The 26,955-nt window shown below is 39.3% G+C and overlaps 1 protein-coding gene across 1 annotated transcript in view; it reads right to left on the bottom strand.

Moving 5' to 3' along the window:
* Positions 1-24,875, bottom strand: part of LOC134631129 (copine-8-like) — a 73,404-nt gene extending 48,529 nt beyond the window's left edge. The window contains exons 1-4 of the mRNA XM_063479143.1: positions 24,596-24,875; positions 10,733-10,773; positions 5,107-5,153; positions 4,110-4,213 (exon numbers count right to left, since the gene is read on the bottom strand). Coding sequence (XP_063335213.1) covers positions 4,110-4,213; positions 5,107-5,153; positions 10,733-10,773; positions 24,596-24,678 — 275 coding nt within the window. The 5' untranslated portion in view covers positions 24,679-24,875. The remainder of the gene's footprint in view (positions 1-4,109; positions 4,214-5,106; positions 5,154-10,732; positions 10,774-24,595) is intronic.
* Between the last annotated feature and the right edge of the window lie 2,080 nt (positions 24,876-26,955).

The following is a 26,955-nucleotide window of genomic DNA, read 5'->3' as shown; positions in this document are numbered from 1 at the left end:
GATTGATTGATTGCACAGGTAGTCCAGCTCCTCCAGTATGGCACATCAACACCTGCCATTTCTAGAAGGTTTCCTGTGTTTCCCAGCACAGTCTGAGGAGCATGGAGGAGATTCCAGTAGACAGCCAGTTAAACTAAGAGAGCTGGACAGGGCTGTAGAAGGTCCATAACCCATCAGCAAGACTGGTATCTGTTCCTCTGTACAAGGAGGGACAGGATGAGCACTGCCACAGCTACAACGTAACACCGGTGTGAATGTCTCTGAACAAACAATAAGAACCAGTTTTCACGAGGGTGGCCTGAAGGCCCAAATGAGGTTGGCCAGAGGGTAAATGCCAATCAGGCACTGTGGGGCCTGACTGGCATTTGCCATAGAATACCAGAACTGGCAGATCCATCACCAGTACTCTCACAGATAAGAGCAGGTTTACCCTGAACACATGTGACAGCCGTGAAAGGGTCTAGAGAAGCCACGGAGAACATTATACTGCCTGTAACATCGTTCAGCACGACTGGTTTGGTGGTGGCTCAGTGATGGTCGGGGGAGGCATATCTCTGGAGGGACGCACAGACCTCTACAGGCAAGGCAGCGTCACCCTGACTGCCTGCCATGAGGTATCTGGATGAAATCCTACGCTAGTACAGTGGGTCCTGGGTTCTTCCTGGTGCACAAAAAGGCCTGGCATCATGTTCCAGGAGGATGAAGGAATTGATACCATTGACTGTCCCCCACACTTGCCTGACTTAAATCCAATAGAACATATCTGAGACATTATGCTTTAGTCCATCATTTTTCATTTTTATTTTTGGGTGTTTTTGAATTCAGCCCCCCGTAGGCTGATCATTTTCATTTCTACCAAACCGTTACCCACTCCATGTCAGTATAGATATCCAGCATGATATTTGTTTCCTTTGAGATCTGATGTCTTTGCAAAGTGTTACTTTAATTTTGTTTAGCAGTAAATATTTTTAACAAGAATAAAAGAGCTATACATCTCCCAGCCCCAACATGTATTCTTAACATGTACCCTTTAAAAAAACCACTAATGCACACATATAAATACTTACACATCAAACAAAGTGGAACACACAGTGCATATCTACATGACTAAATGTATTCAAACAATCCAGAGTGTCTGACACAAACCATTAACCATCTTAAAATACAATACACTACCTGCACAAGCACTTTGCATCTACACACAAACACACACCCAGAATCCCTCCTTGACCTTAACTATAACCTCCCACAGCTTGTGAGCAGCATGCGGCCATGCTGACAGGCCAACAAGTGAACAAACAAAAGAGCCATTCGATATTTCATGAGCTACCACAGGAAAATACAATGACAATGTGTGAGGCTTGAACACAATAGGAAAAAAATGCACTGCAGTCTTGCTTTGATAGTTTGTCTATTAGTGCCATTTCTCTGTTCATTTTCATACACCACGACTGGAGATGCATACAGTATGTATGTACAGTATGTGTGTGGATAACAGAGCATGTACATGTTATACCATTAGCTATAATAAGCAGCTTGATTTTATCAGACTCCTAATTCATAAGAAAATCTGTCAGTGTCAATATGCCTCAGGAACCAACTAGGACAACTTTCACACTTTTGCACATGCTTCATAGCCAATAATGCAAATAAGCCTAACTGCCAATTGTCCACCAGCTATTTTACTAAGCTGAAATAACTTTATGTAAAAAAGGGAGGGGGGTTATCTTAACCTTAATTTCATGTTATGGAATTAAACAAGTGTTCAATAAAACTCAGCCTTGCGAAAATTTTGGAAACTGTTCTTTTGTTCATTGAGCTACTGATTAAATTTGTTTGAGGGCCATATGTACTAGCTATATTTTATATTTCCTTGTGTTGTTTTGTGTATTTTCTACCAGATACTGTGGTACCACACCATTTTTAAAAAGCCATGTGCATTTAAAAATGCATAAATATAAACAGAGTTGTACTACATTTGTTATGTTTGATAACTATGTTTCAGTGATGGTAAAACTCACACAAGCACAATTAAGTGAAAGAAAAAGGGACTAGAACCAGATCAAATCTGGCCCTCCTCGTATTCGGAGAGTGGTAGTCTGAGTCCGAACCATCAGTTTTACAGCCTCGTACTGACAAAGATAAAACCGCATTAAAGTAAAGTGGCTAAGCCGGATTGTGTAAATGTCTGTTTTTGACTTACAGCAATAGAAATGGAGAAGTGAAAAGACTGACTGAGAAAAAAAGGACTGAGCTCTCTTTTTTCTAGAAACATCTTAGGCTGTTCATCTGGGTACTTTTTTTAAACTTCATTAAATGCAAATGTTTCAACATGTACTTGTAATTCTTTGCACTAAAACAAAGTCAAAATTTCAGAGGTGTTTTCAATCGGTCATTCTGCAGCAGTTTTACTGGTCAGCCCACTAGAGAGCCAATCGAGCTGTGCGCGGTTGACAAAATGAAATGATTCGACACCCTGATTTAATGGCTTTGTCCTCTGCCTACACTCGACCTCTCCGTCAAGTTTTGTTAAATTTAGCTTGGTGGTTTTCTCTAATCTTGCTGACAGGAAGTCAGGGGCACTCTGAAAGTGCAGATCTCCACTAGAGCCAATACCCAGCCAGCACAACGTTAAAGAAAAATGATCCAGAGCCACATCGTATCGGGTTCTTTCTTTGGCCGTAGTAGTTTGATGAAACTCAGCCTGGTACTTTTTCACAAAAGTTCTGTTGACAAAGAAAGAAACCTGACACAAGTCTCTCAGTGAAAACACACAGCCTCAGCAGGGATAAACACGTTGATTTAAATGTTTGGGGTTTTTTATATTTAGTTTCACAATTTTTAATCTTTAAAGAGATGATCTGCTTTAGCCATGTGATTCATGCATCGCAATCACAGTTATTCATCAGCTTCTTTTCTACCAGCAGACTAGCAATGCCTACTCATAGTCAGTCACATGTGCACAAGCACAGCCTTTGGATTAAACTTATTAAACTTTAAATGGTTTATTGTGGTCCACCCGCACCAATGCAGTGTGCCAATGCAGATCAGTCCACCACCACCACAACTCACTCCTCTGGGGTCAGCTTTTTCCCACTGGTAATTTATTATTACATATTGTGGTATGTATTTATAAAAGGTTTATAGAAGGTTTAGTGTGATCTCTAAAGTCAGCGAGTCAAAAATACAGCATGGCCTGTAAAGTGTTGCCACAAAGTGAGCCGATGTTTTTAGATCAAAACTCTGGATTAAAAAAATATTAATGTATTCGTCAAATTTGTGTGTTGCCTGTTGTGACACAAACTCACACACCAGGAAATATTCTGAATTTTAATGAGCGTACAAATTATGTCTGCAAAGAGTGCAAAATTACATGCAGGAAAGGTGGGGAGGGGGAAAGAACAGGAGGGGGTCTTGAGGGAAGGTGTCGGTTGTTTTCTGATGTGGCAGATGAAAAAATCAGCTCCTTTAGCATAACAACTTCTATGTGAGCGGCAAGAAACTCTGCACTGACCCAGAGATACCCGCCCAGTGCTTAAGGCAGTCAATTAAAATTGTATGATCAACTGTGTCAAACGATGCACTTAGGTCTAAAAGGATTAAGACCGAGCAATCTTCTGCATCTGCTGTTAAAAGGAGGTCATTTGTTACTTTCATAAGGGCTTTTATGTACACCACACAGCACTTCACATTTAGAAAAACAAGGCTGGGGGTAAAAAAAAAAGGCAGATGTGGTATGTTGATGCTCTTAAAATATCTCTATGACAAACTTGTCTTTTTAGTAGAACCCAAGATGAAATAACCAACAACAAGCGAATCATAGACATCAAAAAAAGTGTGATTCACCGCGGCCATCTGGCCCTATTTTGTCACAAAGCAACGAACAAATGGGATGAGTTCAAAATGAAAACGCTGGTGAAAAAGTGGCACGAAAACTTGTCTTTTATTTAGAAGAGAGAAGACGTACATCTCCCTCAGCACAAGCCATGAATATTTCAGTCCTAACTCAACTTCGCCCCACACAGAGCAGCACCCGTGCCTGCGCAACACACACTAGTACACAATAACAAACACACACATTAGCACGGATAAGTCAGCTGTTAACTTACAGGTCAAAGCGTAGATTCTGTCTCTCCTCAAAGAAATAGTCAAGGATGAACTTGCGGACAAAGTCGGGGTTGAGGGTGTTGTCGATGACTTCTGTCCTACCAAACTAGAAGGGAAATGACAGAGGTGATATTTTATTACTGGGAGCAATAAGGGGGCGGGACACACTGACACTGACAACTGACAATCTGAATCATACAGCATATAAGCACACCAGCTTCATGTCAGTCACATGGTCACATGAGATATTGTGTGTGCTATTTGACTTGGGATAAGAAGACGTTTGTGAATGGAATCATATTAGTGTTTCCCAAAACTGTGCCTTTCTCCTTAACTGTCACGGGAATATCTCAATGCAATGATGGAGCGCAGCAACATAAAGTTACAAATCCCACGTCTGAAAACATGTCTCATACTTATAGTGTCGTGTTATAGTAGCAAAGACAATTTTATGACCCACGCACAAGTAATTCAGTCGTCGCAGACTGAACGTTGACTCGACATGTAGTTACATTTCTCGGGAAGTGCATGCCAAGTTATCTAGAAAGTTACAGCATAGATTTATTGCATTAGTCCAAATCAGGCCATGGTCTCACTGACACCTGAGAGAGGGCCTGTAAAGATCTCTAGCCCACATAGCACTCGCTAAGCTAGTTTAATTACACAAATGGATAAATATGGATGCACACCAAATGACAGCAACATAATTAAACATTTTCATGCTTTCCAAAAAGAAATGTCTGCACATAACTGTTAAGATTCTATCATTAACACAAGAAAGCACAAGAACAGAGTGAGCTTGGTTAAATTTGGTCAATTCAAACTAACACAACTGTCCCAAAAACACCATTACTAGCAATTGTTTCATCATTCAACAAATGGCCCACAGGCAAACTTGAAAAAAAAAAAAGGATTTAAACAGCTTTAGCGTGACTCATGGAAAAGCTGCACTGCTGCCATTTATACACAATGCCTTCACAATCCCACCGCTGTACTCACCTCTCTCCATTCCCTGTTGGCTATTCCTTGAGTGTACAGGACACAAACTGTTGAATTAGAAGCAGGGAAGGGAAAAGAGACAGGAGACAGTCAGATTGACTGAAGGGTATTTAACAGTGAACAAAACAATGCTAAGATGTCAGCTGAGAGCTAGTCCACCCCTCTGGACCCCAGCATGAGAGGAAAACTCCCTAATTAAATGTCACTCGAACTTTTGCCTCGTAGCATGGTGATACTTCAGAGAGGAGAAGAGGAAGGAGGGAAGAGGAGGATGAGGATGATGGTGCTGGGAGTGGTGAGTGTGTGAATGCAGGAAAGTCCTCCTTATTGACATTTGAGGATCTTCATCCAAAGGAGTCTTGAATGTTTTTTGATGAGTGACCACTTGTGGGAAGAGAGCGAGGCAATCGGGTAGCAATAACATGACATATCATTTGGATTCGAGCAGCCAATACTGTACTTACACCCACCTGTCATCTACCAGCGCATTGTTTGAAGAGTGAATAGTTGAATGGTGGAAAACTAATGCTGACAAAGCACTTAAGTTATGGATACATTTTCAATTCCAACAGCAAAGCTATGAAACAGAAAATGAGGTCATACCTCAGCAACTGCTTTGTGTACTGACATGGTGATGAGGTTGACCAAGTAATGGAGCATTACCACAGAATTTTAAAAATGCAGACTGCATATAAAAAGTTGGATGTTGTGCCCGGGTCTGAAAAATGAAGCCGATGTGAAAGTGCCGTTAACTGGCATTCCTTCTAACGGCCAGCAGGGGGAAGCTTCTCTGTTTGGTTGGTTGCACAGAAGTTGTTAAACAACCCTCAGTTGCTTTTTGACCTCAGTAAATGCTTTTCTAATGATGTGAGCTCAATCGCTACTTAAAACTCTTAAAAACATCACTTTGAAAATATAATGTATTTTCTCCATTAGATTCAAAGAGAACAACGAAACAGTTTATGCATTAAGCAAGGCCTAGCTTCTGACAAGTCTCCAATTGGTATGTCACAAAACCAACACCAACACAGAATATTTAATTTAATTTATTTTATTTTATTTGATATGCCTTCAGCTGACACACAACTCCACACATATCTTATTTTATTGTTTACTCTATTTCATTTGTAAAATATGTATATACACACTCACATACACACACACACACACACACACACACACACACACACACACACACACACACACACACACACGTAGAGAAACATATTTAGTATACACATCCAGTAATGCATATACTCTTATATATTGTACATATATTTATTACTTTCAGATTTAGCCATTCTTATATTTTGCTTTTTTTACGTTATTGTATTTTTGCACAACTCTGTTGCTTGTGAAGCTCGCACACAAGAATTTCACTCTCATGTACTGTACCAGTGTACCTGCACATGTGACGTGACAATAAAAGTGATTTGATTTGATTTGATTTGACAGTACTGCTGCAGACAGGCGGGGACACAGCCCCTCCCCTCACTAGCAGCTGAACACATAAACAGCAGCGCAACAAACTCGGCAAAGCATGTTAAAGACTGATGCCCCAGTTTTTATAAGAAATTCGTTGAGGGCCACTACAGCTCCCGTTTTACTGTTAGTGGTTTAACTATTAGCAATATTATATACTGGCTAACGGCTAATATTTAAACAAAAACATTAATGTTAGAGAAAGACGGAGTTCAGCCCAACTGTAATATTAACAGAAAGTCTCTATTTAACAAGATAACATGATTATTTGTGTCTAAAAAAGTTTTTCTTGACTCTGACAAAAGTCAACCAACAACTAGATAGAAACAGTGGCACTCTACTTTAACGACTCTATGTAATCAAGAATGAAAATGAGTCAAGTCACCAGAAGCTCAGGAAACAAACAGGATTCGCACAGACCAGTATTATTGTTATCCTCATTTTTTAAAAAAATATGCCTCTTACTTTCATCATTTTTCCCACATGGACAATGATAGGGAGTATGCAGTCGGCCCTCTCATCACTGCTTACAGCTACATTTCCTCTTCTCATTTCATGTGCTGAGTCAGGTCTCTCTTGCAAATGAGAACTTGGTCTCGGTGAGTTTACCTACCTAAGTAAAGCACATATCAGCTATATAAACTCTGTAAGAGGTTCACTTGCACCAACAGCTCTTAAATTCAAAGGTTCATAATACAGATAAGATAAAATACAGTAAAATAAACAGTTATTTGTATATAATGAAAGTATACATATTTATTAATTTGCAGTTTCTGATACTTTCTCGATATCATCAAGCATTAAGGGTGAAGATGTAAATAAATACGTCTAAAGGACTGAGGCTTCTATTTATAAAAGATTAAAAACAGAAAGGTCCTATCAGAAAAAAAATAACAGAAAAAAAACCCGCAATCAGACAGACCAGAGACTTATTTTTGTGACATCTGATTATTAAAGGAACACCTTCCACTGAGACGGCTTGCGTTATAATTAACTATAGCATTAATTAATTGTAAATTTATGCCTAAGTGAATGCATTAGCTGTCATCAACTGATGATATCACATGACTAGTGCAATCATGTATTCATTAGCATTCGTGGCCGTTAGTGAAAATCTTTGTTTTGTTAGCTTCAAATGAAGATTTAGAAATCTTCCTGCAACATCATGTTAGGTTGATTTGTTGATAAAGTCCCACCCACCACAAAACTGACATTTAATCATTTAAAATAGGCCTGGAGTCAAGATCAAGATAAACTATTAATAATAATGTTTTGTACATTTTATGGGTTTTTTTCCCCACCTCACAAATCTTGCACTGAATTTGAGTGCAAACTTTAAAAAAAAAAACATGTCCTAATTTATTCCCGCCTCCTGTGTGGCTGCAGAAGTGTTCAAACTTGCTGTGTTTTGGCAGTCTGTCAGTCTGTAGTCTGTATAAGTTGCATAGTGTACAGAGTGCAGTGAGCTAGGGCTCAGCTGGTTGAATATACAGTCATCCTTTAATCTTGCTATGAAGCACCGGATGACACATGGTCTCCATGTGAATGTGCAGAGAAAAAAAGCCATTGATCATACACCCGTACACAATACGTCCTCACCATCAGTACTTTTAACTCTTCCTTAATTAAGGGGGGGAAGAGATTGACAAAGGCACCACAAATGCTACTTTTTTTAACGTAAACAGTTTGATAATGTTCCCGTCTTCTTAATGGGCTTTTCCCAATTGTCGAAACAGTGTGATCAAAGCACATCCACATTCACGCACCATGGGAACAATTGCTAAAACACAAACACACATAAAAGCTCACAAGCATGCACCAAAGAGAAACACTGGACTGTTGTTCAGTTTTATGAGCTAATATGAATATGGTACGTGAGCTTGCCCGAGGCCCTGGATGTGTGCGCTTTTGTGTGTGCGTGTGAGTGTGAGCGTGGCTCTGCCGATGCGGTCTAATGCTGTGTGACTGGGGCCAGTGCTGTCAGCAGAGCAGAGACATGGACGCAGCACAAGTGCCTCCTTGCATAAACGCAGGGATGCTCATCCTCCTTTCTCACTATCTGACATTTAAAGGTCCAATCCGCAATTCTGGAAGCTCATCAATTATGGGTTCACACACCACCAACCAAGGAGAAACACTAGTGCTTGCTGTGCAGCGCTCAGGTGCTAAAGTGCTAATATTTAGGAAATTCAGCTAATGAAACGAAGGATAAACAAACCACGGATGATCAGAGGTTAAAAAACTTTTTTAACTTTTAAGATTTCATGTAAATGTGGAGTATTTTTTTTTTTTCAATCATGGTTATTTTTAGCGGGCTGTTAACAGGCATGAATGTCACAGTTTGCTAGTGAAAACAAAGTAGGAATGACAGATGAAAACAACAAGGAAATGCATTACAATCCCTAAGCCTGTCTGGGCACTGTGTCTGTCTATGAGAGGATCTGTTCACAGTGTTTAGGACAAACAAAGCTATAGAGTTTCTCAAATATTGTTTAGAATCACATATTGTCAATTCTTTCCATTATGGCCCATCATAAAAATCATCAACAAGTCATTGCCATCTGCATTTGATGATTTGTAAATGTCATTAAATGCATATTTGTTAATCCAACTGTCAGTCAAAGCAGAAAAGCCTTAACTCATACTCTGCTTTATTGTGTATTTGATTTTAAAATTAGACATAATTTAAAAAACAAACATAACGTTATATTTAAGGAGACTTGGAACTAGTGAATGAGACCATCAAGCTTCGACTGAGATCAAGGGAACCAAACTGGTCTGTTCCTTGGACTTCTGTGCAATCTGACTTCTTTTTGAAACCAGAGGTGTCACCTCTAGCTAGCCGTTACAAAGAATCCAAATTTAAGGTGCTTCCTCTTTGGATTCACTTTTCACAGCAACAAGCTACATCCGTCCCCTATCAAGGATGTCACAATACAAGAATTTCAAACTTGATACCAGTGCCAGTTGATACAGAGGAAAATTGATACTTGAGGAGAAAAAATAAAAAAGTAAGAAAAATCTTTTTTTTTTTCTTTTTTTTTAGAGCAAGATTGGAACAATAGCCAAGCAGCCGTGACTAAGGAAAGCATGAAGTAGGTTCCAGGGTCCTTCTATGCCACAAACGATTATGCTTGTGGTTAATATTTACATTTTAACCTAGCCCCCCTAGTCCTAGCCCCCCACCAAACCTCAAAATAGGAAGATGCAATTGTATCAACATTGCTCGTCTTTTCTAAATAACAAAAATGCACTGCAATACTTATTTAAGAAAACCAAGCCTGTTGTTCCCCCAATTAAAAATTCTATAGGTACATCTGAAGATGATGCCTGTATTCCTGCTACTCGTTAATATTATAAATGCAGCATAGAAGGACTCTGGGTTCAAATGTGACAGTGTATGAGATATGCAGAACAAATACCACCAACATTAATTTCCATTTTTGAAGCAGCGTGTCTGTTTGGTTATCTTGTTTTCACTGGTGTTGATGTGACAATTCATTTCAGTCAGTAACAGAAAAGAATGAAGTTCTGATAGAGAGCCTGTGTGTTAACAATTTGCCTAAACATAAAACCCTTCTTTGAAATGAGAAATCCATTTGTTAAAAAAAAATTTTTTAAACTTCAATCCTGCTCTTAATGTCCGCCTACTGAGGCAAATTGCTGTTGGATTGTACACTGGGCCTTTAAAAACCACTGGACCAGTTGCCAAATTGAACCCCTGCTATCAAGTGAGTGAGGAGTGTGTATGTGTGCCGTTTAATCTGTAGGAGGGAAGCGGCTGGTTTGTGTGTGAAGATGATCTGGTTCCCCTCACTCACATTGGGAGCAGAGAACAGTGATGAATACGACCCCTGACATATGCAAATGTCTACTGATTCACACAGGCGAGGCAGAGTGTGTGTGTCCATGTGTAGTGCATGCAAGCTGTGTTTGTACAGTACCAAATCTGCCTGCATGTGGTGGATGTTTGTCTGCGGTCGTGTCTGTTTGCCTGTAGAATTTAAAATCCACCTGTACACGTGCATGAGAGAGTGCGTATATATGTGTCTGTGGATTTGTGTTAGGTCTGCTGGGAGCTGTTGCACTGATCTGTTTGTGTGCACATGTGTGTCACAGAGAGAGTGATAAGAGACAAGCTTACTTGGATCTGACTTGGAGAACGTGTCTCTATCCAGCAGGTTCCTAAAGAAAAGAGAAAGACAGAGAGAGAAAGAAAACAAAGACTTCCATTAACGTAAAAAATTAATTACACAGCTGTCCTACTTCAACAAATAAAGAGCAACTACAGATTTATTACATCATTAAATTTTCCTTAATTAGCTCCCATTCTGACCCCGACAACTTGTTTTCTCAGAATCCTCCGACGACTTGATTAACAAAAGCCATTTCATCCAGTCACACTGCAGCGGTAAAAATCAAGCTTGAAGTGGAGCCCATTTATATTTTAAACATACAGGAAAAACAGCAGAAAAGAAGATGCATTTTTCACTTTTTTGCACTCTCCCGGAGTGCCAGGAGCAACTGTGGAAGCTGCCATCAAATTTACATGACATTCCCGGCACTGCACGGGCACGGATAAATGCACTGAAGAGCTCCATCACAGAGCAGATGCTCGGCGCTTCTGAGATATCCCACAGTAAGACAGCTCTGAAGGAATTAAATATTCAAATGAAGATGACAAGTTGCAGATGCCTAAGACCTGTGTATAAGGAAATCAAGAAGCAGCTCGAGCTCAGAATAAGGATAGGGAGACCTGGCGAGTTACGTCAGCAGAGGTGGAGCATTTGTGGTTTTAACTGTGTGTCAGTTGCTTCACAGTGTCCTGAGGTCTCAGGAGGAGGTAGTCAGAAGTCCAACAACAACCCAAGGGGCTAAAACAAACCCTTCGCTTATTCCCTCAGCTTGTACTCCTGCCAAATGTTACATTAGAACTTCATAAAGCTTTCATTGAGCAAACCAGAAAGGCTAAATAGTACGAGTAGCCTGGTCAACAGTATTTTACAGCACCACCCAGTTTCCAGCGTCTTGCACAAAATGTAACTCAGATTCTTGGTAATGCGTAAGTTTACTTTGCTTTTTATGAAAAATATTTTCAGAATAAAGTCAAGTCAAGTTATTATGCAAAATTCCTTGTGTAGAGCTCTCTTACTTCGTGTTGTGATACAACATACTGCATCTTTACTGCATGAGGCTGTAATCGTCGCATCATTGCATTTCTCACTTTGCACAAAAGAGAAATATTTCCTTATTACTAAAATCAAATTTGAAGTATTTTGTAGCATTTCACAGAGAGTATAACAGCCGTGGGAACAACAACTTGATCCCCACATTTCGACTTTTTGGTATATTGAATTTATTTGCAGAAAAACCTTTTGAGTTTAATCTCAAAATTTCGACTCTATTCTCAAACTGGACAATTTTTTGCATAATGTGGGCTCAATACTCGCATGATCAGAAGAAAACCCCCCACAAATGTACAATCTAAAACCAAGAATCAGTGTAACAAAGAGACACAGACAGATTAACACTTTTGTCTATAGCAAACAACCGGGTTTGTTGGATGGGATTGTGTTATCTGCATTTTAAAAGAAAAACATAGTTTAAAAATCAATAATAGCTTGTAATTAGCAGAGAATTACAGCAATGAAATACTACACATTTCTAAAGTATGGGGATTGGCAAATATACAATAAGAGATAAAAATAAATACAAAACACGTCACACCTACACAGCAATCCCTGCATAATCTGACAGATTCAAAAGGATGACGAGCTCAAGCGTTTGTGCTGTCTCAGGTAGTGAAAAGAAAAAAGAAATGAAGTTTTTAACAGGCTTTTGAGGTCATGATCCACTATGAAATCTATTATTACTGACAAGAACTAAAGCTGAACTGAGTCATAGCATGATTGCTGAGGTCAACTGTAACGTGTACGTAAGAAACAAAAATCAGATTTAGACTCTTTAAGAGAAGGCTGTTGTGTGGTGTATGAATTTAAACTGTGATAATCACAGCAGCACGACTTTGTCCATATTGTGCACGGCTCACAGGGAACGAAAGTTGAAGGGGAAGAACGGGGAGAGAGCCCGTTGCTATCAAGCTAGCTGCAGGGTGAGCACTCTGTCGCCCATCCTGTCCTGTGTGACAAGCAGCGAGTGACTTGAAGCCATTGATGGCTAGTGATGTATCTAGATCAGGCACACGTGTTGTGCTGATCCCACTGCTACCCAGATGGTAAAACGCTACGCTCTGCTGCTTCTCTGTCAGGGCACGCCCACTGGCCCTTTGAGAGCTTTGAGATGTTAAATAAATGATAATAAGCGATGGAACTGAGCCTAGTCATATCGGGGATGTATTTTATGACTGGCAGATAGTCTGGAAGATTGCGTAGGAGTGAGAAGTGGGCAACTTCACCTGCCAAATGAGATAAATGTCCAATAAAGAGAATAGTGTACCCGATTGTCTCCCAGAGGAGTGCGCGTGGAGGCAGGAAACAAGATGCAGTGAAGAAAAAAAAGCAGCAGAAAAAAAACAGTGTCTCAAGAGTCTAAGAAAGACAGCACCAAGTAGTGTGTGTGTGTGTGTGCTCCTGTCTAGCTATCTTTGTGAGGACCGAAATCTGCATTCTACTATACTTGTGAGAACCAGCAGTCACTTGTGAGGACACACAACCCGGTCCTCACATTTTTGAAGGCATTTAAAGGCATTTTTGAGGCTCAAAATGGGGTTTTAGTGTCAGGGTTACAATTAGGTTATGGTTAGGTTTAGGGTAAGGGTTAGGGTTAGGCATTCATTTTTAATGGTTAGGGTTAGGGTAAGGGGCTAGGGAATCCATTATGTCAATGAGGGTCCTCACTAAGATAGCTGAACGGGGTTGTGTGTGTGTGTGTGTGTGTGTGTGTGTGTGTGTGTGTGTGTGTGTGTGTGTGTGTGTGTGTGTGTGTGTGTGTGTGTGTGTGTGTGGAGGCAGATGTACACACACTTCTATGGATACGGTAACCTCCCTATGATTCATACACACCCGAGGGCTTCCACCTGCCCCTCAGAGAGAGGGGAGACTCTTTAAAAAGTCCTTTCCTGCACAGGCAGCCTTGCAAACGTCTGGGTGGTCAGAACAGAGTGCCTCGTTGTTCATCAAACATTTACGCTAGCAGTCCCTCTTCAACACCAGAATTACATTTGAAATCCCGCCAGTTACGTAACAGGCACCTAAACATGGCAGCTGGAGCTTTAAATACCTGCATGTGCGGGTGGGATGGGGGACTTCCATCTTTTGAGAGCATCTGAGATGAAATTTTCCTTCAGCAGTGAGAGTGCTAGCCTGGGGAAATCAGCCAGTATTCTTTTTCTAATGGCACACGTGCATTTCTAACCAGAAATGATGTTGGGGGTTTTTTTTTAAAGCAAAGTAAACAATTTCTACCATATTTAAAGCGTATAAAATGGTGAAAGTGTTCACAGGGCAATGTGGAAAACCTTCCTCTCCTCAGGAAAAGCCCGTTCCCACAAAGTCTGATAGTTTATCTGCTTATTAATCACCTTCAAATGATGGTTAGTTTCAACAAGGTTCTGGGGGTTAATATTAAGGATGCAGATGCTAAACAGATACAGTAAAAAAAAAAAACTTGCTCAAATTCAGTCGAAAAGTGCACGTAGAGTTTGAGGGACCACAGGGCTGTCACAACATGAGATTTTCACTATAAGACACGCTGTGGAAACTTTTATGATATGGATACAAAAAAATCAATATTTATTTTGGGGAAATTTTACAGTCAAAGTCTTTTTATTTCTGTCTGTATAATTAGCTAATAGCTGCATAAACACTTCATTACCACTCTTTCAGACTTCATTTCATCTGCAGTTGCCCATAAATTTTCGTATCACTTGACAGACGTGATCAGAAATGAGTTGCTGTAAATACATTCTGAAAAACAGCAAATAAAAATGACCAGTTTTGCAATTCATCCAAAGGTAATTACAAATGATCAGTTTGGAGTGCGGGTTACTAGAATGAATGATAGTTATCAGTGGGCGACTTAAAAGCTTACTCTGTAAAAGCCCCAATTCACATTAAAAAAGTAAATTATCACACAGTCTTGACATGAAAAATATATACTATTTGGAAAATCCATTTGAATGGCAAGAATAAAGACTATTAACATGATATTGCGGATTCTATATTGTGCATAAGATTTAAAATACGTCCACGCTTCTTTAGCAGTATCCTAACCAGGCTACTTTGTCTTAACTGTGGACCTGTTATGAGACGAATGTGAGTGCATACATTTTGAGGTTATGGTTCCCCAGTGTGACTGAAAGTATTACTCCTGGTGGAGTTAGCACCAACCACCCCCAACTCGGCTTCATATGAGCCAAAGTAGCAAGAAATCTTCCTGGCATTCTCTTAAAGTCAGATACCATGCAACTGCGGAGTGGGTGGTTACTTGTATAGCGTAACCTCACGCAAGCACACGAGCTTGACATCTGCCTTCCAAGAGTGTGGAGTGTTGTTTGGAGCAGCAGCAGTCGTCTGCAGAGCCATAACATCAGTTAATGAAGAAGTTCCCACGAAAGATGCTGTAACCAACAGCACAAGCTGCTAGGAGGATCACTCCAGATCAATACAGTCAATCGAAGCTACAGAGATTACTCAGCTGGTTTGATCAGTTTAGCCTTGAAACTCTCTTAACTATGAACGATTTTCTCAGATTCTGAGTGGGAGGGGGTTTTGTATCTTCAAGGGAAACTGATGTTCACCCAATAATGAATCACAAGAGTCCTGCTTTACGAAAAGAAGCCACAATTTGAGTAGTCTGTGTTAGTTGTATGACATAATTACAATAATAGGTGTTAAAGAAATTATGTAAAATGTGAAACTGTAACTATGGTGTTGCATTGTCATAGTTTAAATATTATGTGAACTACAAAGTTCCATCCATCCTATTCTTCTTCTGATGTTAAATCATATAAGAGGAAAATTCCCCTCAGGTGAACATACAATGCTTTGGAACAACGACATTCCTCTTATCTTTGCTATGAAACGATTTCTTCTTCATATGTTTTCAGTGCAGGCAACTGGGGACAAAAGTCAGATTTCTTGTTACGTTTAAAAATGAAGTCAAACGATTATTAGTTATTATATAGTAATAGGGTTATAAATGAAATTAATGCCTTTAAAAAAAGTTCTTCTGGTACAAAATTTCCTTGTTCTGTGCTTCATTATTAATATTTTAAATGTTGAGCTACCACTAAAGAGAAGGCTTTTTACAAACTAAAGATTAGTAAGTCTCACAAAACTTTCACTTTAAGCTCCTCTTGTTACAGAAGGAGATTTTTAATGGCTATTATAAAGCAACCAAAGCATATTTTGCTTGCTGTGAATGATAAATCCTCTATAATGACCATCCTTAAGGATCCCAGAGTTTGTTTGCACAACCTATGGGCCATAGCTACACTTGAGTGTGGTGGATCATAGAAGGAGCAAAATAAAAGGTGAGATTTTTATAGTGTAGGCAGGATGTCAGGCTAGACAGGTGGGTAAGACAAACATGGAGTTTAATATGGACCCAGACTTTTCAAACAAACTATTTTCTCTCTCTTCAAAAACAGAACCAAAATTCAGATGACAAGTTGATCCAGTATTAAACAAGAGTGTTATAGATGATAGATGGAAGATACAATTAACCTATGACTTATGAGTCTGAAGAACATGGTCAATGCTCTTATTAATGTCTTTTAGTGAAAGTACAGTTTCTCTAATGGTGAGAAACTGATTTTTGGGGGGTCAAAGATAACAGTCTTTTTAATGCAATTAGAAGGTGGCATTTATATTTCCAATGAGGCGACTTCAAACAAGCTTCAGTCCAGTAATAATGCAGGAATGTTGCTACCCAATACGCGTACATTCCTGCTATGGACTTTTGTAAGCTGAACTATGCATTTCAACTGGTTCCCTTGTCATTTATGACAAGCGATAATAGAATAGCTGCTGCCATGACAGCACCCTACTTAAAAAAGATGGTTACATTTTTGATCAAAGTCCTGGTAAATTTCCTTCGAGTGAAGGTCAGAACCTATGTGGCAGGTACTACTAAGATTTATGCCTTCAGTTTCTTGTGAATCTGCTGTGAAATGTCAAGTTTTATGTCCTCCCAGGTACGATTTGTACTTTTGTTTTTGTGTTTTTTAAAGCCCAAAGATTCCAGCAGTTTAATCAGGAGCTAAACATTAATCTGAGGTTATATGTTAATTGTACTGACATTTTTTATAGGCTGCACCAGAACCTCTGAATGTCATTTGCATAATTACATTACACACATGCTACATTATATTCTATTTTTTGGCCCATATATTTTTGATAATAGCTATGATGGATCTGCCAAAGAATCCGTATTCAAGAGGCTGAATCGGGTCATTCGGTGCACTTAGCAACACTTGTTTCTAAGACTGGTCGAGAAAGAGTATTCGTTTTTGTGAAGAGCTCCGCCAATTTGTTGAATAACCATTGAGACAATCAACGGAATATTAATGTGCAATCATTTTACGGATTATAGTTAATTTTTAAGCAAAAATACCAAAACATTCAGACCCAGCTGAGGATGCCACTGTGAGGACTGATTTTCTGTTTTCCTGTTTCACAGTAAACTGAAACCTTTTCAGGTTTTTGAATAGACTTTTTGACAAAAAATAAAATAAATACAGTAATTGATAAATTATTGATATATGCAACTACATTGATCGCAGTTTTTTTTTATCCGATTCTTTATTTTTTTCCTAAGTGTGACCTGCCAACACCAATTTTCTTCCAAGAAACTATAATTGACAGAAAATACAAACAAAAATAAACTTTTCTACAATGCAAAATTTTGTTTTCATAATAAAAGAAATGAAACTTTACAGTTTTCTTTCAGGATCTTCTCTCACTGAAAATAAACTGCTCTGCTAGAAATAATTACAAATAGAAATAATTAAATGAAAATGAGTTGCTTCTCACCTTTACTTGACATTTTTAACTAAAACAGGCTCGTGCTTATATAACAAAACAAATTTCAGTGTTACTAACATGATTTTCCATTGCTTTTATTGCTTCCCCAGATAACACGACATCGACCTTTTTCTCCACAATGTTTCCTCATACAAGCTTTTTGATCTTTTTCATACCCAGACTCTCGTTTTGCGGCTGGCTCTGAGCTCTGGACAGCTTTAGCTTTAGTCTGTTTGCATTTATTAGCCCTGTTCAGCGGGGCGAGGGTGGCATAAGTGTCTGATTAGATTTGTTATTATAAAGATTTTGTGATGGCTCTCCTGCAAACGCTGTGTCGTCATTTACAGTGAGGAACTCCCACGACATAACGACATGTTAGCTTGTGGCGATAAGCGTTTGTGCGACTGCATGTTGCACAAACATGAAAGGGTCCAAGTCATAATTTGACATATGTGAGGTTGGCCAATCGGTCATAGAGCCATCAGGGAATGCTGAAAACCCAACAATTCCAGTCCCTGGCCAGTTAATTGCGACATCTCGAGTTTTTTGTTTTATTTGGTCTGTGATCACCGATCTGGTCATCCTCTTCATCATTCCCATAATCTTTTTATCATCTAAGAACAAAGAGACAGTCATACACGCACTTTAACAACATAGCCCATGTAGATACAGGTGCATATCTGTATATTATCTGAAGAGGACTTTTAATGGATTTTAGCAATAAATACCATATATTGTATTTAATATTTACAGTCTGGAAGTAATGCTTCTTAGAACTTAGAATACTGCATAAATCTGCATAAAAATCCTCTATTGCGCTCAGTAGAAAGGCATCAAATACTGGACACTAATCAACATGATGTCTTCAAATCTGTCCACAGCAATCACGCAGATGCAGGAAAGTGGCTGTGGAAAAGATGAAAGCAGAGGAACAAAGGTGGGGGGAGGGGGGGAGATGGTTAGTAATGTGATGGAGGCATGTCGGCTCTCAGAGGTAACCAGCTTTACCTGGTTACCTCTGAGAGCCGACAGCTGTCTGGTGCCTTCATTAGACCAAATGACTGCTTCAGAAAACTCATTAATGCAGCCACCCAGCATGACCCTTCCTGCGGTTAGGACTCGCCACCTGAGACCAACTTGATCTGTTGGCTTTGTGCTCTTTGCTCCCTAAATCCTTCACAATTTAGGTGGAACGGAGGAAAGAAACAAGGTAAAGCAGGATGAAGTGAAGCGGAGGGGAAACATGACATTAGCTTAGCCGGATTTCATTTCATTTAGCTTCATTAGAGCTTTATTTGAACTAGAGATTTAATAGTAATTCTTTAGAGCTAACTAGCAATCAGTGGATCTAAGCAGCAATTAAGAGGAAACAACAGTAGTGGAAATGTATGCAATAACGGGTACTGAGACAAAAAGTACAAAACATGATCAATTACATAAACTGTAACAGGAGGAATTTTAGCACCTCATTATACAGTAAGAGTGTGCACAGCCACAAAGAGCTTTGCTGCTCTGAAAATACTCCCCCTCATGACAACACTTTCTTTGTTGTTTTTAATCATTTTAGCCCTGTGATTAGATTGTGAAACAATGTGCAAATAACCTGTGAGAGTTGGAGATCCTGCTACTGTGTGCAGTTCTTTTATAATGGAAAAAGCTTTATTGGTTATACAAAAAAGCTACAAAAACCCCCATATTGATCTTTCTATTTCTTCATGTGATACTATTTGCTTATTGCTTACTAAGTCCTGGGCTTTTAGTCTGTATTTGAATCAGGTTTTTTCAGACATTCTTTGGACTTTGAAAATTGTAATTACTGTATAGTAAACACATTCCATTTGATCTGATGTTATTTGAAGTGGGCAAGCTATAATTTTATGCAACTTTTCATTGTTAAGTAAACTAAATGGTGATTATACAAAGTAGGATACAGTGTAGTCACACCACTGACATTTAGATATCTTGTTCTATGAGATTCTGTGTGCAGCATATGATATTTCCTGGGTAAATGAACATTATAATGCATAACTAAACAAGGAAGACCAGCGCTTCTGTTTTCTCTGGTAGCTTTTCCCAGTTTGTGACAACCACAGAACATTCATATCCTAGCAGGCAGCTGAAGCCCTTATTGATTGTCAGCAGCAAAGTCGCTGCTATCTTGTACTTTGTGGCTACTGTGTACCTTTTTGGTCCTGTTTGTATTTTACTATCAAAGTTGAAAGATGGTATATTGATACAAAATAAACTGTCATTTTCCATTTTGTATATGTCAAGGTCAAATTATACATTTTTTATCTTATGTAATTGAAATGTTTTAATATTTTTAACTTGTTTCTTAGGTGCTTTGCTCAGGTGCTTTTCTCAAAATGTCTAAATAATATTTCAACGATGTAAAGCATTTTGTATGTTAGCTCTAATCATTAGCCCCAACTGGTTAACAGGTAATTTTCACAGTCAAACCAGTCAGCTTTATTTCTACTCGACCAAATGATTTTAATTTATCCTCATCTAATTTCTTTAACCAGCCCCAATCAGCTGTGCTACACAAAGATCAAGCTCCACTGTTACCAGACAAATAAATGTGTCATCTTTTAGTTTACTAAATGAGCCTCACCACAGCCATGCTTTCTTTCTTGTAATTACAGAGGAGTTTAAATTGTTGGCAGAACACAGCACCAGTTGGAGATCTCTGCAGACTCCACAGCAAGAGCACCAACCACAATTTATCTTCAGAGACTGTACCATTCTGAGCCTTCCGGTGAAGGAGTCATTATCTAGCTTTAAAGCCTCAATGTGTAAAATGCTGGTGTGATTATATGTTTATGTATGTGGAAAATGAGACAGTCGTACTGAAGAAAAATAGCGCAGCGTGTTCTTTGCTTTCACATCATTCTTCTCAGGCTCCTGGGGTGAGAGTGGTAGTGAAAGCTACTGTTATTTCAGTACCAGTACCAGAAATTGCTTTTTTTTTTAAAGCATACACAGAGGCTTTAAAGGGGACCTACTGTACTTTTCTCTGTTTTCTGTCATACAACTACTGTTACTATGGTGGATGTTGATATTAAATACAACATTTAAAATAATGTATTCAGCATACAAGAAATCCCTGTAAGCCAAAAGTTTAAGTTTCAAACTGTTTCACACATTTTGTTCTATTGTTGCCTCTTTATGATGTTGGTGACACTGGAAAGCTCCACCCTCCTGCTATTTCAAACCTGTTTGCGAGGGGCAGCCAATCAGATGATTGCACTTTTATCAGACTTTTATCAGGTGCTGAGTAATCTTGAACTGTGCTTCCCAATGACATTAAATTCACTGGAAAGAAAAAAACAACGCTATTTCACTTCTCATAAAAGCCAGAGAAACCTAGTTATTTTTTGTTTTAAGCCATTTGTATTTAGAACTAAAACAAAAGAAATCTCAGAAACCTGCACACTATAGTTTCCTTCCCTGCTCCACTAACTCTTTCTGTCTCTTTCTTCACCTTCCTCGTGGAAAGTGCAACATCAGCTGTGACACATCGACCAGCCTCTCAGCAGGTTGGCGTCCGGCTTCAATACAGCTACACAGAGCACGTCAATTCTTCAAAGGGATACACTTCGTAGCTTTTGTGCCCAAAGGTCATGACTATCTCTCCGCTGTGGACCACTCAGATCACAAGACAGCCGAGCTGACGCGAACACCAACATCATTCTGTACAAACACTTCCCAAACGCCCAACTGTCTGCAAGGTTCATTTGCCTGTGCAGCTCTACAGACTCGCCACGCTCACTGTCTACTGTCCACGCACAGAGTTAAACTCCACTGACTTGTGTTTGTGTCATCAAGGCCTCGTGATCATGAGTGAGGAAACTCAGGCAAATGGCTGTGCGGGGGTTTTCTTCTCACTAACACACCATATTTGTCTTGAGTTAATCAATCTGTCACTTCTGCTGCTTCACTGCACATGTGACGGGTCCAGAGACGGTTTGGATTTATTGAGTGAGGGAGCTTTCACTCAACACAAAAGTGGGAAAATCACACTCTCCACAAGCTGAGGACTGGTAAATTTTGTTTTGGTGTGACTATTAATGGTTTCACCTCGGGCAGATCAAAAAGCTAAAGCATGTTTGTTCTGTCAAAAAAAATGAACTAGTACAGTGAATTATTAGACTAGATTTTCACACGAAAGATGCATTTAACAACCAATATCCACTTAACCAAAAAACAAACAAAAACAGTAAAACAATATTAAGCTATAACCTGATTCAGATAGGTGTTCTGTTCTTGATTTCTGCCACAGTCCAATATAAGGCAGCTGCTCAGAGAACCAGACAAAATGCATGCGTTCATCCAAGGAATCTGTCTCTGTAGGTTTTTTAACCCCTGTTTTAAAATCAACATACAAGATAACCAAGCTAAAACGATGTCAAAATGATGCAGTATATCAAACTTTGGTAAAAAAAAAAAAAAAATGCCAGGACTGCCAGTTTGGTGTACAACAATGAAGCAGTGCAGTAATCCTACAATGCAGGACTTGGCTCTTTTCTCTGACACACACGACACTAAAACTGAATCTATTTTTGATTTTGGTCGTCAGTCCTAAAAATTCGTTTAACGCTCCTATGAGACAGTGGTGAAATTTTACAATTAGGAAAAAACATAACAGCAAATGCCTACATCAAACTGCAAGTGTTGTTAGTGCCCCGAACCAAAGGTGGTGCAGTTTAATGCGTCACCATTGCACAGCTTTTTTATCAGGATAATTTTTTTTGTGCTGGTTGTGAAATGCAAAGCTTGTACATCCCAACACTATACACGACTGGCTCCCTGGAAGCTTTACTCAGCTTTGTCAAAGGTGACTTGTGTATTTTGTCTATCATTTGGCTCCACAAGCTGAACAAAGATGGGTCCACATCGAGATGCTTTCAAGTGAGAGCTGACAGAAACAATGCATTACTTAATGCCTCTGTCACTCAAAGTGCCTTTACAAGCATTAAAGAAATGTCACTGCAGTTTGTCCATTTTCCATCCATGCCATTTTCTATAACTGCTCGCTCCTTTTCACGGTCAGGAATATGCATAAGGCAAAGCACTTAAATTATGTTTGCATGAATAAAAAGAGCTTTTTATAAGAATGCGGAGATGAGTCATAATTTGCGGGAGCTTTTCTTTTATGATGCCATTTTTCCCCTTAAAAAAACAAACAAACAAACACATACATAATCATTTTTTCCAGATGGTGGCTCTTCCTCATTTTGAACAAACACAAAATATCTTCACAAGTTCAGATCTCAAAATCATGAAGTTCATTACCAAGTTGACTTGCTGTGCCAAGCTTTAATCTTAGAACTAAAACAGCAACAGAAGCTCCATCTACATAAACAGCTGGCAGATTTTAGGTCAGCGGGAATTTAAATGAGTCCAAAGTCTTTGTTCTTCTGTTCATTAAAAGTCTCAAATAAGGTTTACAAGACTTAAGTTTTGCAGTGAAATAAAGATTTAAAGACTACATGATCTCAGCCTGAACATAGACCTGAACGACCGACTAAATCAAATAAAATGTTTTATGACATGCCCTGAATTCCTTGTCACTTAACCTTCTCTATACAGCATTATGATATTGAAAAATTGTTTGGGGTGTGACTGCCTCTTCAGTTTAGGGGCAAACAAACCAGGATAACTAAAAATCCCCAGATTGTGTCAAAACATGTTACTGATTTTACACATTCAGACGACAAACTGAAGAAGAGAAAATGGATGCACCTTTTTTCCCCCCCACACACCTGAAAAGTTACCAAATGAACCTTTGATCATAACAAAAAGAAATTAAAAAATCAGCTTCAATTCAGCACTGATCGTGTTGAGAAGGTGAAACCTTGATTCTTTTTAATTCATGCTTCAAAGGAGGCTTAAACGATTTAGCGCTTATGCAGATTGTTTTATTATGTAAATCTTCAGTCACATTCTGCTCCATTTTAAAGATTCTGTGATGTGTGAATCATAAGCTTTGCTTTGATTGGACACTTTACACAGTGGGCTTTACCATCCACTGCAATAGCAGACTGTACTGTAGATCTTTGTAGTTCACTAAACATTCAATTCTATCAACATAAAATGACTCGCTGAGATATATTTCAATTAAAAAAACTTTTGTCATTGAAGAGGGCATGCTGCTTTTCATTGCGTCATGGGATTTAAAATGTGTCTCCTTGGCTTTTAAAAAAATCCAAGAGTTCAAAACCCATGATGACACCTTACTTTCCCAACTTTAAAATTTCATTAAATCTAAAATTAATCCTAATCTGCTCAACAGTCCTGACAGGCCTGCTGAGAGACCCCAGATGATGCATGGAGAGGAGAAATGACTGGATGGATAGAATGACAGATATAGAATATTTCATATCATTACAAACAGCAAATCCTAACACGTAAGAAGCAGCAGCCTGAAAATGGTCGGTGTCTTTTTAAAAGCTGACTGGATGTGTCCACTGTAGTAAAACTGCCACAGCGCGAATCAAACAGCCTGCTCCAGCATCCTCCACCCGTCCTCCCTGCAGGAAATTCCCACATGAAATAAATATTTCTTAAGGATGATGACGTGGTGAAGTGGTCACTTTGCTTCGGCGCAAACATAAATTTCTGCAGCTCTGCGTGTGGCAGCTTCACCGAAGCTCGGAAACGTGACAGCAGTGTAAAGACATGTCAACTCTGACCTCCATCCGGCGCTCATCCACAGGAAAACTACTGGCAACAGACGCGCATGAAAATGTAGCCGTGCGCCCTTTGCCTTCCTGCGCAAATCCAATATAGAAACATTCACCTGCCACTGCTCTCGTATAAAGAGAAAAGTGGCATGACTCCACACCGCACTGTGCAATCATATCAAATTTTTAAAATGAGCGCAAAGCGAGTTTGTGCTGGGTTTATTCCCTACAATGCAGCCTGCACGGAACTCCCGGGCAGATATCACAGTAAAAGGAATATTTATTGTGCGTGTTTGTACATCTCACCTCAGTGAAGCAAAAGTGGTCTGCACTCACCTACACGAGACAGTCAGTTCAACTTTGGTGGCAGGTATCGAAGCGGTGAAGGGGTCCGCGTCCCCAATAAACGCCATATTCATCGCTGCTTGGTCGGTCACAGTGCGTCCCCTACCCCCAGCGCTTTAACGGCGGCATGTGAAAAAGCGGTGTAAAAGAAATAGAAGGGGGGGAAACCTCGCAATGGATGCTCAGTGAGCCGTTTGCTTCCTGGAAGAGCCAAACACCAGAGAGCGAGAGAGAGAAAAGCACACGGACGCAGACCTGCAGCGTGCCACAGTCGGGTCTCTGTGCGCCTCTGTGCTCCGGAGGAGAGAGGACAGTGTGAAGGGGCGGGAAGACACACATATACAAACACACCACACACAGAGAGAGAGGCATACACACAAATTGGGAGTCCACAGCTATTTGTGAGGACCATAGATAGAAGGATCGTTTCTATTTAGAGCTGAGTGCAGGGTTATGTGTAAAGCTCTGTTTTGGTTTGAAATTGCAGTACTCGGGAAACTACCATCTTTAAAGGTCTGGAATCGATAAAACATGTTAAATAAAATCAGTTACACCCAAGACAGTCAGGACTTCAGCACAGCAAAGCCTCAATGTGTGCATCTTGCTCAGAATAACAAAAAATGGGTCACAGAGAGGCAGCCATCAGATTCTATAAAAGATAACCAATCAGTGATGTCAAGTTAGTTCAGGCTGGCTGGTTATGGCAAATTTGGGTTATAGGTGGAATCTTGTTTGTGTTTGTGTGTGGACAGCACAGGGAAAGAAATCCAGCTCTCAGAGGGCCAGACCTGTTCAGTTTTTGGTCCATGGTAAGCCTAATTTACTTTGAGGCATATAGGAGTTTAATGGAAGCTATGTTCAGCCTTGCAGACGAGCATGGCCTTTGGGTTTGAAATACATATTGATTTATGAGAATGTGTGAAACGTCAAGTTCTGTACGAGTGGACAAAGAGGACGTGAGCTTCACCAGTTAAACATCTCTTATCTCAGCAGTAGCCTGACAGTACTTTGTTTGGTAATGCCTATATGAGTGAGATTTAGATACTCAAGTAATCATTTGACCAATACAAAATCTTACAAAATCCAGTTTTCCACATTTATATTTAGGGAGTAATGAATTCTAAAAAATGGCAAAAAAAAAAAGAAAACATTTAAATTGGCAGCATTCCCACTGAATTATTAAGGATTATTCATAAGACTACAAAAGTGACTTATCCCCATGGGCGGGAGAAAATGTCAGGGTTTGAGTTGGATTAAAAAGTAATGGAAAGACATGTGACTTAAATACTGCAATAACTTATTCAAACTTTTAAATGCTCACAGCAGGAATCAGCCAGACTTAAAGAAACAAGTAATTATGGAATAATCAGGCCATGCCTGGGTTATTTTTCTTTTTACCTGTAAGTTGTACAACATCCTCTAATCTATGGCCACGTGGAGTGAGCTGCTACCTTCAACAACAGTCAAATTAAAGAAAAGCTTAGTAGATTGTGATTGGGCAGTGTTAAAAGGTGGCATACTGAAAGCCAGCAGACTAAAACCACCTGAGCACAACAAACTCAATTAACCAGCCCAGCATGAACCTTGGAGCTAAAAATGGGCATATATGTCAGCTCCAATTAGTCTGAAGAAGCAGACAGAAAGTTCATGCAGCCGTTTAAACACCTTTTAATTTCCCAAATAAAGAGCCGTGAGTTTGGATTGGGTCGGAATCTCTCTAACACGGATGTTACAGCTCCCCTAAGTAGGTCTTATACAGTAAAATGCTTATACTTATATTCCTTATACTAATATTCCAAGACTCTAGTGCAGTTAGGTGTACATAAATGTGCTATAAGCTAACAATGCAGGTCACTGATAATGAGGCCGAGACTCATAAGCCCTCATATTGTATATGGTCTCATTAGACATTTAGACATTTTTTTGCAAACAATAAAATATGTTGTACTGTAACAAAATCCAAAAGGGAAATAATTAACACTGCAATATTCTTTAAACTACTATTGATGGTTGGTGTTTCATTTGTCTAAGTGTAAGAGTATTATGATAATTGTGTGTTCACAAAAACCATGATATTTAAAAATTGTCAAGTGTCAGTATTCTGTCCATGATGCATTTATGATAATATCAAAAATAAGTGTGCACAGCTTTAGTTACTGCACATTTATTTAATTTGCCTGAAGTCAAAATATTGTGACATCCCTTTATAACGCATTTACACCAAATAGGGAACACAGCCTCATTGCTTTTAGGCTACAATGAGTGCTCACACTTACACAGCTGGTCATCACCAATGGTGATGTCAGAGTGGCTACCTCTGTCTTGTATACATATTTATTATGTCCCTTGTA

This window comes from Pelmatolapia mariae, linkage group LG7 (genome assembly GCF_036321145.2).
Source record: "Pelmatolapia mariae isolate MD_Pm_ZW linkage group LG7, Pm_UMD_F_2, whole genome shotgun sequence".
Taxonomy (NCBI): domain Eukaryota; kingdom Metazoa; phylum Chordata; class Actinopteri; order Cichliformes; family Cichlidae; genus Pelmatolapia; species Pelmatolapia mariae.
The sequence above is the reverse complement of the archived record's forward strand: the minus strand, read 5'-3'. Positions and strand labels throughout refer to the sequence as shown.